Source organism: Embiotoca jacksoni, unplaced genomic scaffold (genome assembly GCF_022577435.1).
Source record: "Embiotoca jacksoni isolate LCO1_2020_lvr unplaced genomic scaffold, fEmbJac1.0.p SCAF_14, whole genome shotgun sequence".
Lineage (NCBI taxonomy): Eukaryota > Metazoa > Chordata > Actinopteri > Embiotocidae > Embiotoca > Embiotoca jacksoni.
The window spans coordinates 6,133,353-6,149,796 of NW_027185274.1; the positions used below are offsets into that span (position 1 = coordinate 6,133,353).

At 40.8% G+C, this 16,444-nt stretch overlaps 1 protein-coding gene across 2 annotated transcripts in view; it reads left to right on the top strand.

Annotated features, from left to right (window-relative positions):
• dscamb (Down syndrome cell adhesion molecule b) overlaps window positions 1-16,444 on the top strand; it is a 116,475-nt gene that overhangs the window by 86,281 nt on the left and 13,750 nt on the right. For both annotated transcript variants that reach the window (XM_069147609.1, XM_069147611.1), the window contains exons 12-24: window positions 8,266-8,462; window positions 8,913-9,009; window positions 9,239-9,367; window positions 9,497-9,664; window positions 10,302-10,372; window positions 11,011-11,254; window positions 12,070-12,216; window positions 13,267-13,422; window positions 13,540-13,673; window positions 13,850-14,003; window positions 14,231-14,348; window positions 14,460-14,626; window positions 15,619-15,717. In XM_069147609.1, coding sequence (XP_069003710.1) covers window positions 8,266-8,462; window positions 8,913-9,009; window positions 9,239-9,367; window positions 9,497-9,664; window positions 10,302-10,372; window positions 11,011-11,254; window positions 12,070-12,216; window positions 13,267-13,422; window positions 13,540-13,673; window positions 13,850-14,003; window positions 14,231-14,348; window positions 14,460-14,626; window positions 15,619-15,717 — 1,881 coding nt within the window. The remainder of the gene's footprint in view (window positions 1-8,265; window positions 8,463-8,912; window positions 9,010-9,238; window positions 9,368-9,496; window positions 9,665-10,301; window positions 10,373-11,010; window positions 11,255-12,069; window positions 12,217-13,266; window positions 13,423-13,539; window positions 13,674-13,849; window positions 14,004-14,230; window positions 14,349-14,459; window positions 14,627-15,618; window positions 15,718-16,444) is intronic.

Genomic DNA, 16,444 nt, shown 5'->3' on the forward strand with positions numbered 1-16,444 from the left:
AAATATATTTAAGCTCAAGAAAATTACAAGTTCTTGTGGCATGCAGTATGTTATAACTTACAACTGAAAAATGCAGATAATAAACTGGACCTGCATTTGTTGATGTGTTTGTGCAGAATCTATGGACTCCATGATACCAATATGCACCCCTCAGGGTCAAAGAGAAAGCTAAACAGGTTAGACTGAGATGATATAGCTCAGTAATCGAATCAGCACTCTTACTACATCTAACAATAATGCAGATCTACTATTTTTCTCTCCTCTGTGACATTTTTTGTTTTTGGTCCAGAAGGTCTTTTAATCCCTTTGTGAGGTCATCTTGCAGTGACAGGAGTCCAGTGAAAAAAGGGTATGAGAGAGTTTTTCTGGGCGACTACACACCGGTCATCTTCATCCATACCTGCTGTATGTCAGGGTTCTGTAGGTGTGCTGTCCATGGTATGGCATAGAGGAGGACATTTGTAACATTGCACATGCTGTATGCTAGTATTGCAGGAGGTTATGAGCCCAATCAAGCCTCGTTTTGAGACCTCCTTTCTGTTGGTGGACGTGGTGGACACTGAGGTATACCTTCCTCACTCTACTCCATTGCCTTTACCCCAATCACTGTGCGTGCGTGTGTGTTTGGAGGAGATGAACGATGAATAGTAAATACCGATACTTGATAGAGAGAGCAGTGGTTTGTTTCTAGTTTTACTGGTATTCATTCTGCAGTGATGTTAGAAATGAGGGTATGTGAGACGTTAACAGAAAATGCATGCGTAGTTTCAGTTTCACCCGACTTTATAGTCAGTATCATCCGCCATACCAGTAGGAGTGAGAGAGTGTGTGAGTGAGAGGGTTGACCCATCCAATGCACTCTGCTGTTGCTCCAGGCTTCAGTTTCATCTTCTACTCGGTTCTATCAAAGGGAATTTTGACAACTTCGGTGCTGAATAATGTACGCTCACTTCTCATAACTAGTAGTTTCATGAACATGAGCTGTAATAGTAATGTTATTTACACCTTCTATTATTTATATAACAAATATGTTCTTTCACTTAAAATTAATTAAAAAAAAATTGTTCTCGTAATTTTATGAAAATGAATGAGTTGTCACTCCATTCAGTTTTTTCTCTCTACATGTTGAACATGGTTGTGTACAGAGGAAGTGATGCGGTGTCAGATAATAACGATAGTTAACTGCCAGTCAATAGATTGTCCTTAGTATTATATACACTTTGGCTGCATACAGTATCTGTTCTTACTGCAAAAGAAAAAAAACATCATGAACTGAAGTAGCCTCTTCTGCCCCTATGATTCCCTCCACGATATATGCAGGTGTACAGTTGTACTAATAAATGCCACTTCAATCAAGCCAGCCAGTGTTGACAGCTTGTAATTTTGCCTGGTTCTCTCAATATTTCTGAAAAGCAGTTCAAAGCTGACAAATTCCAGTAAATTTTAACAATCATAGTGCAAACTCTCACAGTTATTTAGACATATATATATATATATATATATATATATATAATTATATCAATATATCAATTTTCCTTATTATTTGTTCTATTCAAATATAGTTATTTGCTAATAAAATGTGAAGTATACCTGAAGCATGGCCAGCTCTATAAAGCTGAAAGTCTTCCAATGACAAATGTCATGATAAAGTTACACCATTAAATAGTCAAATGCCATGACTTCCTGTTTCCCTTTCCCGTTTAAAGCCCTGGTTTTAAATTGAAAGCCCTCCCGCATTTAATTTACTGTCTATCTTTACACTAGGTTTTGATTTCATTGCTCTTGGTGCATGTCTACAGACATATCCCTGCACATATCTTCTTGTTATTTATTGGCTGACATACAATATATACAGTGGCCAGTACTATATGTCTGCAAACTAATACCAGCTAATACTGTAAATCAGTTTAGTTGAGTTATCAGCCCAGCTGTAATGAATATTAATTTATAAAAAAAAGAGCTGTCATTGTGCTACAACACTATTAAGAAAAGAATACATTTTTAAAATCATCATGTTGCATCAAATGTGGGCACGATTCTCCTTTTACGATCTGTGCATTCATTTCTTGAATAGCATTTTTCTTGCAGTTTTATTTTAAACCTTTTGAAACCATTTGAAAGTCCTTTCTGATTCAGTTAGCATTGATGTGTCAACTTCACGGTTAGAACTGTTCACGTTACAGGAATAAGCGATATGTTCTTGGTGCCTTTGATAATACTTCAAGCTGTTCCTCGTCTGCTGCCATTAGTTGCTTGGTCATTACATGCCAGCTCAGCCACATGTTTGTTACTCATCAACAGATCATAATTCACATGTTAAACCCCAAAATGTACTCGAACGCTCCTGATGCATTCTATAAAAGTGTACTTACTTGCATGAGTGGTTTGAAAAAGGGGAACCATTACTGTATTCATATTCACTAACACCATTACGTCCATGCTCCGTGTTTGTGTGTGTGCTTGTGTATAATTACACATTTCTTGTTATTTTAAAGCACGTTGTGTTTGTTTTTATACTTACTGAAGAAATATTTCATTATGTGTCCGTGTGTGTGTGCTTGTGTGTGTGTGTGTGTGTGTGTGTGTGTGTGTGTGTGTGTGTGTGTGTGTGTGTGTGTGTGTGTGTGTGTGTGTGTTATGAGACGTTAGAACTCTTGAGTGCATTTCTGCCTCATTTAAATCCATCAATACCTCAATTAGAAGCCGACGTGGGGCTCAAGGGAAGAGCAGTCTGCACGATTCCCTGCTTTATTTGCACTCTCAGTCTGTCTTTGTTTCTTACACATCCAGCAATGAGAGCAAGATTAAAAAGATAAATAACACTTTATTTGTTTCATTTTAAATCCTTGTTCATTTGCTGGCAGCTGTGTGTGTCATCCAAGTATCTAAATCTGCCATTGCTGCCGACAAAACCAACATTTATTCACTGTTACAGATCTTTTTTTTTTTAGCTTTATGGAATCACAGAGCCAACAAAACAATTTAATTTAATGAACATTACAGTAATATATCATATTTGAAACTCATTATAAATCATCTGGCTATTTGTCTTTATAAATCACAATGTCAAGACAATTGTATCCTTTAAATGAAACAAGACAATTGTTGTATAGAAGCAAAGCCTTTTTTTGGTGTTTTAGACCTGAAGGTATTTTTAATGTGTGAAAAGTTACTACAATTCAGTTCAAAAAGGCCTTTATACTGTATTTCCTCATTGTGATGAGCTTATGTCCACGATGTGAATTCCAGCAGGATTCTAGCTAAACTAAATTCCAACATACTTACCTGTTTCTGTATTTTCTACATGTTTCCTACAGTGTGTAAATGGGGGCTGTACAGTTATCAAACAGTTATCAATTAATTTTCTCTTCATTGTTTTAGACAATATAAATATTTTTAGATGCATTGACAACTTCACCACCGAGGTAATTTGGACAGTAAGTTAAGTGCTAGTTTTTATACAAAAGATTGTCACGGTCGGTTCAAATTACAGTATGCTTCTTTTTATATACAGCATTTAGTCATTTTTATTTACAGGGGTGAATCCTCCTCCTCCACACTGCTCAGTGACAGAAAATCAGTCATCGGAGTAGCTGACAGTGTGGTCAAAGGATCAGAAAAGGTCCTCTATCTTCGTATGTCTTATCTTCTCTTATGCCTCTATACTTCTCTGCACCGTGCATTCTTTGTTCCCTCTCTTTCCCTCCCTCAGCTTTCTCTTTCTCCCTTGTCTCCCCTCTTCCCACTCACACTTTCTCCTCCACCCGTCCGTGTTTTATTGCCAGGGCCCTGTAATATTGCTGGATATTAAAAAATATACATCAACTGAGCAATTACAGGCTATCAAAAAGAATAGGTTTAGCCCGGGGCCCTGCAAGTGCTGCACGGTAGAGGCATAGAGATGAGATGAGGAGGTAGCGAGTGAGACGCCTCACCTTAGCCTGGGCCGCTGAAGCGCGACCAAGATCAGAGGAGATTGTAGAACATTTTAGGTAGGCTGCTTTACATGTTTCATTCACACACATGCATCCACACAGTAACACAAGGTCAAAGACATTGAAATGCACACAGATGCATTCATATATACATATTCATACAGAAGAACATACTGTACACACACCTACACAGACGAGAGCACTCATACATACAAACATGAAGGAATATTTCCATGCACATATGATTTCAGCCTTCTTCTCGTCATTGTGTGCCCTTTCTAGAGTTCTTCTTGACGAGCAAACATGATCCTCATTGATGTTAACTTGCACTGCCAAGGCCTTAGATTTAGATGGAGAAAATAGCCCCTGTTAAGGAGCAATAACATTTAGAAAAGGGGCTGAGGAGACTCTGTTAATAGGACTCACTTAAAATTCATAGTTGCTATGCAAAATAAATCAGCGGTTTCCTGCGCGGGGGCAGCGGGTAGGGGAATGATGGTGTGGGGAGCGAGGGAGAGGGAGGGGCTGTGAGTGAATAAGAGATGAGGTTTAAACGTTGGCAGTCCCAAGTCTGGCACACACGAAACCACACAGACATGCGCGCACGTCCGCGCATGTACACACAAACATATGCAAGCGGCAACCCCTTTTGATTTTTACTGGCTGCTTCAAAGAGGGAAATGTACTGTGAGAAAAAAGACAGAGAAACATGTTGAAGGAGTCTCTGTGTATTTGTTCGTGTGGGGGTTAATGTATGTGGGAAGCGTGCTCGTTAACTTCCTTGGTTTGAATTTATAGCAAACAAAACAGACCGCGTGACACAGTGTCTCGGCTGATATCATCCTCAGATATTAGCGTATCGTAGATATACAGTTATTAGAGGCATTTCAATGACATGTTTGAGGTATTTGTTAAAGATAGATTTTTCTCCTAGAGAGGAGTTGCAAGTTATTTCAGCCAAAGTAGCTGCATGGCTCCAGGGATGGCAACGTGTGTCTGTTGGTCGGTCGGCCAGCCCACATCCTCCCTAAAATATCTAATGACTTGTGGTTGGATTGCTGTGAAATGTGTTACACCCATGCACACTCCCGTCCCCCAAATTGCAATCACCTCGATAATGTCTTAATTTTTCATCCACTGCCCTCATCAAGTCAAATTGTTTATTGGTTTATGATCACAAAACTACTGTCATTCTCATCGGCCGTACTCTGCTGAACGTTTGCCTTAGTTGGGAAATATTAGCCTGCTAACACAATAATCTGCTTTATGCCTGTTAAATACCAGTATTTTGGTAGCATGTCAGCACGCTAACGTTACAATTTAAGTCAAAGGACAGTCTCACAGAGCTGATAACGTGGCTGCAGACTCTTATGCTGTGTCAACCTGGTATCATGACAAAGTGTGTCAAACACACACCCACCCACTAAAGCACAAGGTGTTATTCTCATGCCCATACAACGCTTGGTGTTGCTACCTCACATTTTCCTTTAGTGCACGAGCGTGTAAGTTACACGCTTTGCCGGGCTGCTTTATAGAAAGCAAAACCAAGTGCAAACCCGCGTTGTTAGGGTTAGCAACAAAAACCAAACAAAAAATAAACAAAAAAAAACACTTTGTGAGCTCCTGTATTTGAACCTCATCATCCCCGTGGAATTCATATACTTGTGGACAAGTGGACAATCACGGCATTAGTCTTGTTTGATCATAAATTAGTCCGGCTTTACTACGTGTGTAGGATACAGTGCAGCTACATCTCCTGCATAGATGCACCATCTGAAATGATAAATAACTACTTGAGCAACAAATAATCTGCAGCATTTTTCAGCCTGGGTGAGGTTTAACACGTCAGGCTGATTCAAACACTATCGGGCAAATTGCCATTCGCACAAGTGCAGTATAATACGTGATTAATTATAAATTCAAGCACTTTAATTGACTTGTGATTGTCTAACCTTCCTGACACTCATCGTGCAATCAAACCGTACCTGACCAGTGCCTGTGTGAAGCCAAAACAAGTGATTACAAAGTTATCTACAAATGCTGTTCAACTCACGGGGATACTGTATGTGTGGGGAGGCGCGGGTTTATTTCTACACTGTGTTTCCTGTGCGTGTGTTTCATTGCCTCAGTTCCGCATTTGTTTGTGTGCATGCATCCCTGTTTTGTTTTTTTCCACCGTCCGTGCGTACGGATGGATATTGTGCATGTGTGTGATGCCAGAATCCCTGTATTTGTCTTTATTTGTGCATATCTGAACGTGAATGGGTGTGTGTCTTTGTGCGTGCATGTCTGTATATGTTTGAAAGCGTGTGCGCCTGTGTGAGACAACAGCATGGCCAGCGGACTTGTCTGCTGTGTATGAATAATCAAAGTGGTCTCTCTCATCATTAAATCATCGCTGTCCTGGTGGGAGCCTGAGGAGGGAGATGGAGTGAGAGAGCGAGGGAGAGAGCGAGGGATCATAGTTAGCGCTGCAGGGGTACATGCTCTCTCTCTCCTCCGCCGTGTACTGTGGCTGAGATGTGTCATGAGCACAAGTCTTCTCTGCTCTCTGCGCTCGCCCACTTAGCTCCCGCGCACACATTCATGCATATTATGCACACACAGTGAAACGCTCATGCACACAGACACGTTATTCAGGAGTGTAGAGACATTCACGCACCGACTCAAACGCACTGACTGCAGCTCTTCTCGGAAGAAAAGGCCTCCAACCAGTGCTACACAAGTATCTGCCACATGTAGCTGCTATGACTGTTGCAGGCGGTGACACAGTGTTCACTGCAGCATGTTTACTCTGCAGACACCTTGAACCTAATAGTAAATATCATATCAAAGAAGTTGTCTGTATTGTAAGAAATTATTCATAGGTTTGTCTTTTGAAGAACAACATGGGTCGATGATTTTAGATCAACAATGGACCAAATTACGGTGTAATGTGATGGAACAAACTCTGTAGCTTCCCTCACATTTTACACAGTGATGTAGAATCTTTTATTTTCCTGTTTTGGTTTTCACCCAGCTACCTGCCCATTAATAAACTGTAGACAGACAAAGTTAACGACTAGCTAGAGAACCTAGCGGGCCATTTAGCAGCTATAGGGTTTTCTAGACCTAAAACCAGATCGAAAAGGGGATTGAATGTTGGGCTCATATTTTAGATGGACTCAAACAAGTAATGATTACTATATGAAATAAGTCAAATAGTATAAAACTATGTTATTTTAGTTGTTAAAAATTGTGTTTTATCTTTCTGACCATCTTAAATTACAACTGTTCAGTCTCTGTGTATTTTCTTTGTGCAATGAGTGACTTAAAATACCAGAACTGGAGTGGGAAATGACATCAACAGTTTCAAGTTGTGAAATAGTTGCATTTCTTTCATTTTGAAAATAATTCTCCCACAAATTTCAATGTGCTTTGACTCGCTCAGATTGTCTCAAGATTAATAGTCATCACACAGCTGGCAGCAGTCAGATCATTTGACTTGTTTTACCTGCATTACCAGATATAGTAATACCTGAGATAATGTCCACGTTGATGAAGATTAACATATTCATTCAGTCTGCTCAAACTGCAGAAGTTAATATGGTGTAATCCAATTCAGGAGCTTCACACTGTTGAGATCATTACACAGTGAATAACACCTGAAAATCTGTGTGAGTGTAATGATGAGGAGACAGCTTCACATTAGAGAAAGAATGAAAGAACGGTAGAGGATGAGAACGGTGTGAGTACAGACTGTGGGTGAAAGACATTCACAACATATACTCCTTCTGCTGAACGACACACACTCACACACGCACTAGATGTGTTGCTAATGAGTCTGGTGTGCGGTTACAGCGTAGAGCCAGACCGGCTCCACACTCCAGACCGATGGGAGTTCACTCAGGAGTCACTGCTTTTTTTTCTCCATTCCTCTGGCTCATCTTCAGAAAGCAGCACGTTACCGTTTACTGTCGTTATCAAAGCAGGCGCAGGCTTACCTGAAGGGCTCTTTTTCGATCTCTAAGTATTGGGGGAGACAGGTAGACTCAGACGTGAGTTCATGATGGTCCCTGGAGTGTTTAAATGGTTGTCATAATTGTCAGAGAAAAAAAGAGACGGAGTTTTCTCAGCGTAAAACAGGAAATACAGCCGAATGCACTGTGTTTTCCCAAATATAGTTTGATTTCTTTTTGCTTTGGTGTAAAAAGTGTAATACCAATGGATATGGCAATGTGAAAGCAGTCATTTCCAAAGTGATTCTACCTCTTCAGTATCACATTCTTTTCTTTTCTGTTCTCACCATCCTCCTGCTCTTCCCCTTCCCCTCTCTGTCATCTCCGTCCAGTCCCAGCCATGATCACCTCCTACCCCAACACCACTCTGGCCACACAGGGCGAGGAGAAGATGATGAGCTGCAAAGCTCACGGGGAGAAACCCATCATGGTGCGCTGGGAGAAAGAGGAGCGCATCATCAACCCGGAGACCAGCCGATATGTGGTCACTGTCAAAGAGGTGGCCGACGAAGTCATCTCTACACTGGTGGTGAGCGCTCAGTTTCACTGTGAATCGAATACAGGCCTTCAGTCATTTTTATCTATACAGGCAGATGGAAAGCAGAGGGGGAGGAAGAGATGGGGAGGCAGGGGGAGAGCAAATTCAGGCTAGAATACATTCACATAATCTAAAAATCTTAAAGCTCTTAAAGAGCTACCTTCCAGTTCAATTTAAAGGTGGTTAAAACTCAGTATGGACGAGTACAGCTAATTCAAGGAATATGAGCTGAGAGATAATCGAGTAAAGTGTCTCACATGGTTTAGGATGGAGCTTCTGTCTCCCTCTCTATTTCACCTTAAAGTAAAGGATGGAAGTATTGAGGTTGAGTCAAGTGTCCATCCCTCCTTTTGAAAAAAAAAAATCACAATGTTTTAGATCCATAATTGATAGTCCAACTCTGCCCACCTAAAAACATGAGTATGGTGTCTCTCTCTATAGATTATGCCTACTGTACGTGAGGACTCAGGCTTCTTCTCCTGTCATGCCATCAACTCCTTCGGCGAGGACCGAGGCATCATACAGCTCACAGTGCAAGGTAAGCTTCGCCTTTGTTTTTTAGTTTTTTTTATCTACATGGAAGGAAACTCTGACAGGGAGTCGTTAAGATTTCAGTCATTCACTACTTCATTAATTTATGAATTTAATTGCTGCACAATGTGACTCCTGAATTCACTAGGGAAATCACAGAGTAAAACAGATACACCGCCTGCCTGCCAACGCTCCCCAGTCACTGTGTAACTTACTGTTGTGTTGACGGTCCTCAGAACCACCTGACCCTCCAGAGGTGGAGATCCGGGAGGTTAAAGATCGAACCATTGCTCTCCGCTGGACCATGGGCTTCGACGGCAACAGCCCCATCACAGGATATGATATCGAGTGCAAGAACAAATCAGGTAGACACAAAGGGAAAAAAATGGATGTGGCACATGAGGCGACAAACATAACAATAAACAGTAATCCTAAATTTTTTTTAAAAAAAAAAGCGTGAGTCTGATCACCTTATCCCTTTTTGTCTCTTCTAGCTTCATGGCTATCAGCCCAGGTAACCAAAGATGTGTCACCGCAGCTCAACCAGGCCACTATTATTGACCTCCATCCTTCCTCCACTTATAACATCCGCATGGTTGCCAAGAACATCATTGGCAACAGCAACCCCAGCAATGAGCTCACCATCACAACTGATGAAGCAGGTTAGTGAGCTTCTCACTAGCACGATACTCCTAAAGTCCTGAGGAAACGTGACCTTTTACATACATGTGTAACAGCTTTGACTCATCTGAGCAGAAATGATCATTTGACACTCTATTAAATGGTTGTTTGGAACGAAACTCTTAAGATATAGAGTCCGTTTTGTCCTCGCCTGCAAACCTGTTGAGTCATCTGCACATAATTATTTTACAGTTGTTTTAAATGGAGGCCATCATCTTTTATGTCAGGGGAAACAGATCAGTTCTCTGTTGCTTTTAGTCAGCCCCATCAGTGTTCACTTGATCTCCTATTGCCTATAATGATCCCCCCACAGGCATTCCAGCACATTAAAATGGCACATTTTATCGGATTCATTGCTAAAATAATGTAATAAACTTCATGTATCATTTCTCACATCATTTATGGTTAAAGTTGATGATGTTACACGGTTTTTAAAAAAAATTATTATTAAGTTGAGGTGAAACCTGCAAGGCTCATGAATAAGCAAGAGCATGAAGGAAAGTAGATTATCAGCTCACCAGCACCATCTACTGAAACTGAACAGTCTTCATGGTGGATCATTTCTCCCATTTTAAACCCAGGCATGAAGTCATGTTGAATGATGTGCTTCATTCACAGCTCCTGATGGTCCTCCACAGGATGTCACTCTGGAGCCCACCTCTCCGCAGAGCATCAAAGTTTCCTGGAAGGTGCAGTACAAAGTCTTAAGTCTAATATTATGAGCCAAGGCATTAAAATAAATGTCATTACAACTTTTGAGTCATCATGAATTCAACAGTAAACGGTCAGAAAAAACAAAAAGGTGATACAAATTTTTTATTTTGACGCTAGATTTGCCATCTCTAACAGAGTAGATAACAGTATAGCAGTGTTTGTTTTGACAAAACTACTGTCTGGAGCTGTAGCTACAAATGACATTGACTCCTCGTGTTTATTTATATTATTTTGTTTTCATTTTATTTATTTTTGTGGATCCCAGGAAGGGTATTCTTGTGGAAGATAGCCTTATGAGGATCTGAATAAATAAAAATATAAACAAAGTATAATAAAGTGGACAGATACACAAGATTAAAGACAATGGCTCAAAGTGACAACAGTGAAATTAGCATAACTATTCAACTTAATGTTTTTAAAATGACAAGGATTTCTTGGTCATGGTTTGTTATAAAGGCTGACAGAAGATAAAAAATAATAGTGTTTCAAATTAAAAGACCATCAGCAATAGAACTACATAACTTTACCGAATCATCCAGTATTCAGCATTTGAATAATTTGAGTAAAGATAGGGAAACTGACCATGTTTCCCCTCCTCATCCTCACGTTGCAGCCTCCCCAGAAGCACCTGCAGAATGGCGTGATCCGTGGCTACCAGGTGGGCTACAGAGAGTACAGCCCCGGTGGGAGCCACCAGTTTACCATCATCAGCCTGGACACCACGGGAGACACCACAGAGAGCATCGTGCTAGACAACCTGAAGAAGTTCACTCAGTACAGCGTGGTGGTGCAGGCAGCCAACAGAGCCGGCACCGGGCCATCATCACAGCAGGTGGTCACCAAGACTCTGGAGGATGGTAAGCAGGGGATGTGGGTGGCTCTTATGTGTTGTATATCCATGTGTCCATGCTTTAAAGAATCTTGCATTTACTTTATTAGGACATTACTTGTCTTTGTATTGAATTTGCAGTTGCAGTTGCCTCCCATTTGCCTTTTAGATGCAGTGAGGCTAAAAAAAAAAGCTCAAATATATTCTTGTGATAAGGCCTCCATCTACTGGACCCTTTTTGAACTACAATTCACCACAGAAATAAAAGCTTTGTCTTCAGTTCTATCCTGCCCGTAGCTGTAATTGAGAGCAATGTGCATACAGATTTAATGAAATAAAAAATAATACAAATAAACCCTTTATTTATCACTAAAACCTATAACTGTTATTTATAATGAAATAATAAATTGATTGGGTTATTTTTTTTGTATAATTTCTCTGGACTACATTGCCTAATGAAAATATAAATATGAAAGTTTTTTAACAAACACATTGAACACTGTTCATATGTGAAACTCTTGGATTTCATTACGTCAATATTTCAAGTTTTTTTTAAGATGTTTCTCTGAATTACCACAATTATACATTGTATCTGTTCACCGATGAGTGATTTTCAAAAAGGTTTTCTCAATAAAGAAGAAACTTATTTGGAAATATTGTTCACTAATGTATAAAAGTGATTCACTGAGCTTCTTGACTATTTGGTGTCAGCGGGTATTTGTGTAACTCATTTTGGGTGCTCAGTGAATAGCCTACATAAGGGTACTTGGCTTGACAATCACTGGTATTGCCACTCATGAAGCCTCCACTTCAATACTTTCCTTCCTCTCTTGTCTCTGGTAGTGCCGTCTCGGCCTCCTGAAAATGTCCTGGCTGTGGCCAAGTCTCCAGAGGTTATCTCCCTCTCCTGGATGCCTCTGCCCAGAGAGGCTCTCAATGGAAACCTGCAGGGCTACAGAGTCATCTACTGGGCCAACCTGCCTGATGGAGGTATTAACACACACACACACACACACACACACACACACACACACACACACACACACACACACACACACACACACACACACACACACAGAGAGAGAGATATAAATCGTTGATGAAGACAGTTTACTTTAAGTAGTATGATCAATCATCAATGCAGTCTTTGTTTCATTGCTGTTGCTTGTTCACCCCTCCACTAGGGGAGGCTGTGCTGTCATTTTGTAATATTCTGTTGTCTGTTTGTGTCTGTTTTTATTTTTTTTATGGTTTATTTCTAACTACTAATTTCTGAGATATGAGCAGTCATTTTCAGATAAATGATAAACAAATGTATATCTGACTCATCCTGTTTGAGGTTTACAAATTTAGACCCTGGTATTATTATCTTTGCACATTTTTCAGGGTTTAAATATCATTTTCAGCAGCGTATTTACGCTTACAATAGTAAGTAGAAGTATTATCTGCCTGAAATGTATAAGCTTATTTACATATTTGATGATCAACATCTGACTTTCAAATAGTTTGCACCACATTGCATTATGAAATGGTGCTTTCCAATGCTGGTGAACAATGGAAAAGTCTGAATTGCACAGAGGATATAATTGCGGTTCAAGTTCCTTTGAATGTATAGAAGCATAGCAGTAATCCAACCTGCAGTCTGGCTGGTCGCCATCAATAATTCACAATGCAATAACTCCAGCCAGGCCTATTGCTTCAGGTCTGAGTGACAGGACATAAAGAGGGTGGAGAGGAAGAGATGAGAGCGAAAATCCAAGCAAAACCGAGCAGTGAAATCCCTTAATACCTGTTTCTTTCAGTTGAAATATTTTAAACATTATGCAAATGAGTGCTCAGCACTTCATCAAAATATTCTCAGTAGACAAGCATAACATTTTAACCTTCATCCCAAAGAAAGGGATATTTTCACAAGTTTCCAAAGCTGACTTAACTGCTGTTGTTAGTATTCATAACAATACAACTAAGCTGCACCACACTGCTACATTGTGTAGCTTTTGATGCCCAGACTTCTTAGACATATATCCTCTTCTGTGTCAGAACTGGGAGAAATTAGAAATGTGACCACCAGTCAGCCGTCGCTGGAGCTGGACGGATTGGAGAAATACACTAACTACAGCATCCAGGTCTTAGCCTTCACCAACGCTGGAGACGGAGTCCGCAGTGAACAGATCTACGTCCGCACGAAAGAGGATGGTATGAGAAACATTATCAAATACCACAAATTAGTAAAGTTTCTACTTGAAGACTTATTGTATGGGAACAGGACACTAAAGCCAATAATATATTCCACTGCACTCTCTTCTTTTACAGTTCCTGGTCCTCCAGCAGGAGTGAAGGCCGCAGCCTCCAGCAGCTCAGTCGTGTTCGTCTCCTGGCTGCCTCCACTCAAACTCAACGGCATCATCAGGAAATACATCGTATTCTGCTCCAACTTGCATCCCATGGTAATAGCATTTGTATACCACAAGATTTTCCCGATTTTCCACAACCTTCACTCCCAGTTTGTCAGCCACAGTGATTCTGAATCATCTTAAAAAGATTAAACAGCTCCATCTCTGCACTGCTGGATGCTACAGCTGCCCAATGATACATTAATCTTTTCCCTCCCTGCCGTTTACAGGTGATGAGCGAGTTCGAGGCGTCTCCAGATATATATTTCTACAGGATCCCGAACTTGGCTCAGAACAGACAGTACAGTATCTGGGTGGTGGCTGTGACTGCTGCAGGTCATGGCAACAACAGTGAGAAGATCACAGTGGAGCCTCTGGTCAAAGGTACAACACCCAAACTGAACTGGCCTGAAAGCCTCCTCAGTGTTTTTGTCTTGATGAAATTTTCATCAGTCTGTCTGATAGTTTGATTATTCAGTCACAAGCTCTTTTATAATGATTGCATTATTTCCTCAATAAATCACATTAAATACTTTAAGTCTCACTTTGTTGACTTTTGATGAAACCTTCTGATCCCCTACAAAGTTTCTGTTTGTTTTTGTGGCTTTTAGCTCCAGCCAGGATCCTGACGTTCAACGGGACAGTGACCACTCCTTGGATGAAGGACATTGTTTTACCATGCAAAGCTGTAGGAGACTCTCTTCCTACCATTAAGTGGCTGAAGGGAAAGTAAGTCACACAGGTAGCATTGGGCAGTGTAGATAGGACACAAAACGTTCAGGGATAGATCATGACGGTGTAATGGTGATTGATCAGGGCCATGTTCCTCTCTGTTTCTAGCACCAATGGGACTCCTACACCAGTCCTGGTGGATGGTCGTCGTAGCGTCCATGGCAATGGCAGCTTCATCATCCGCACAGTGAAAGCAGAGGATTCTGGGAACTACAGCTGTGTGGCCAGCAACAACTGGGGGTCAGATGAGATCACACTCAACCTGCAGGTCCAAGGCAAGTAGTCATAGTATTAGAAATACTTCACTGATCATACCTAGTCACTGAAATATCTAAATTGATTGTTGTGTAGGACTGTGTAGGACTTACACATATATGTTGCAAATGAATGTTCTTTACATTCAGGCCCAACCAAATGAGTTCACACAATACTGATGAAACTGCCAGAAACATCTCTCTGATTCTTTTAAATCTAGTGTCTGGTAAGACGTTCCCGCCCTGCCAGACTAATACAGACTGCGCATGCTTTGTGGGGAGAGCTTGCACACTAGCGACCTCCTCTGGCCGAGCTGGCTAATTTCAGCCTTAGTCTACGCTTACTTCAATAGCGATAAAATAATTCGATCATGCGGCTCCTCTAGACTTTCCAGAAATTATCGGACCAAATGGATTCATTTCAGATAGTGAAATGAGGTATTGTGCGTAGTTTATGACTCCCTTTATTTCGTTTATCCCCAATTTATTCCCCAATTAATCACAGCTGCAACAGTAACCATGAAGTAGTCTACAGTGGAGCCAATGACATAATCGTGTCAACAGGGTTTTTGTGATTTCTCTGCCACCGTCAGGAGGGAGAGACAAAAGTTCTGCACTGCAGGTTTAAAGAAGCCTTGATTTAGTATTAGGTGTGCATAACCTTTTTGAGACCGAGCCAAAAATTTAGGCATATCCTTATTTATTTTCTACGTCTGTTCCAGATTACAGTTTTTCTTCACTGAGTGTACATGAAACTTGAATTGACTACTACTGTGGGTTAAATGATATTTCTTACCCTAACAGATTTCCATGCTCCAAGATTTCTGCTTTTCTCCTCCTCTATATCTGTCAAAAGCTTAGATAAAAACAAAAGATCTTCAACACAACGTCAGGCCAGCACGGCCAAGAATGCGGTTCAGGTTTCTGAGGTGAACCTTGACAAGGAGACAAGAGGCCGTAAAACACAAATACAAACCTTGCAGTGACCTCTTTGTTTGTCCTCGTATTCACAGTGCCTCCTGACCAGCCACGCCTCACAGTTACCAAGACAACCACCACATCAATCACATTGTCATGGATACCTGGTGACAATGGAGGGAGCTCCATCCGAGGTGAGGGAGTCACAACACGCGACAAATGAAACCACAAAGTGGACAGTTTCATCACAGCTACATGTGATGCACGCATCCACAATTTAGCTTCAGCTAAACACATTATCCATTATATGAAAACAATCTCCTCCCTTCAGCTGTTTGTGATAGCCAATGTCACCTCCTCCCTCACTCTGCTCTGACACTCCTGTTTTTGTGCTTGTGTCTCATTATCTGCTGGTGCGGCGCAATACTCAAGTCCTAAAAGGTAGATTAAAAAGCAGCAGGGAAGATTAGGTCTGTTTAAGTGAAAGATTAAAGCGCTCCATCTTAAAGAAAGCACAATCACAGTGAGACTATTAGTGGTGATCTATCATCGCTCCTAATCAAGGGGCTCCTGTCTTCAGAGCTGTGGTCGCTATAAAAGCTGTGTGATACCTTCTCCGTACCATTTGTTCTGCCTCCCTGCTCACAGCATCACCAAAGTACACACAAGCTTATTATTGTCTATTTGTATCCAAGCTTGCAGCATGCTCGAGGAAAGAACACAAAACTTTTGGATGAAATGTGAATGAATTATTTAGTCTTTATTCACAGTTGTATGATCCTCAGGCCTGGTGCTGTCAAGGTAAAATACAGTTCATATGTACTTTATATAGATAAAGTACATATGAACTGTACTATATGAAACATCTATATGAAACATTTTGATGTCGTTGCCTCTGTTGGTGTCTGAGGAGATGAACTC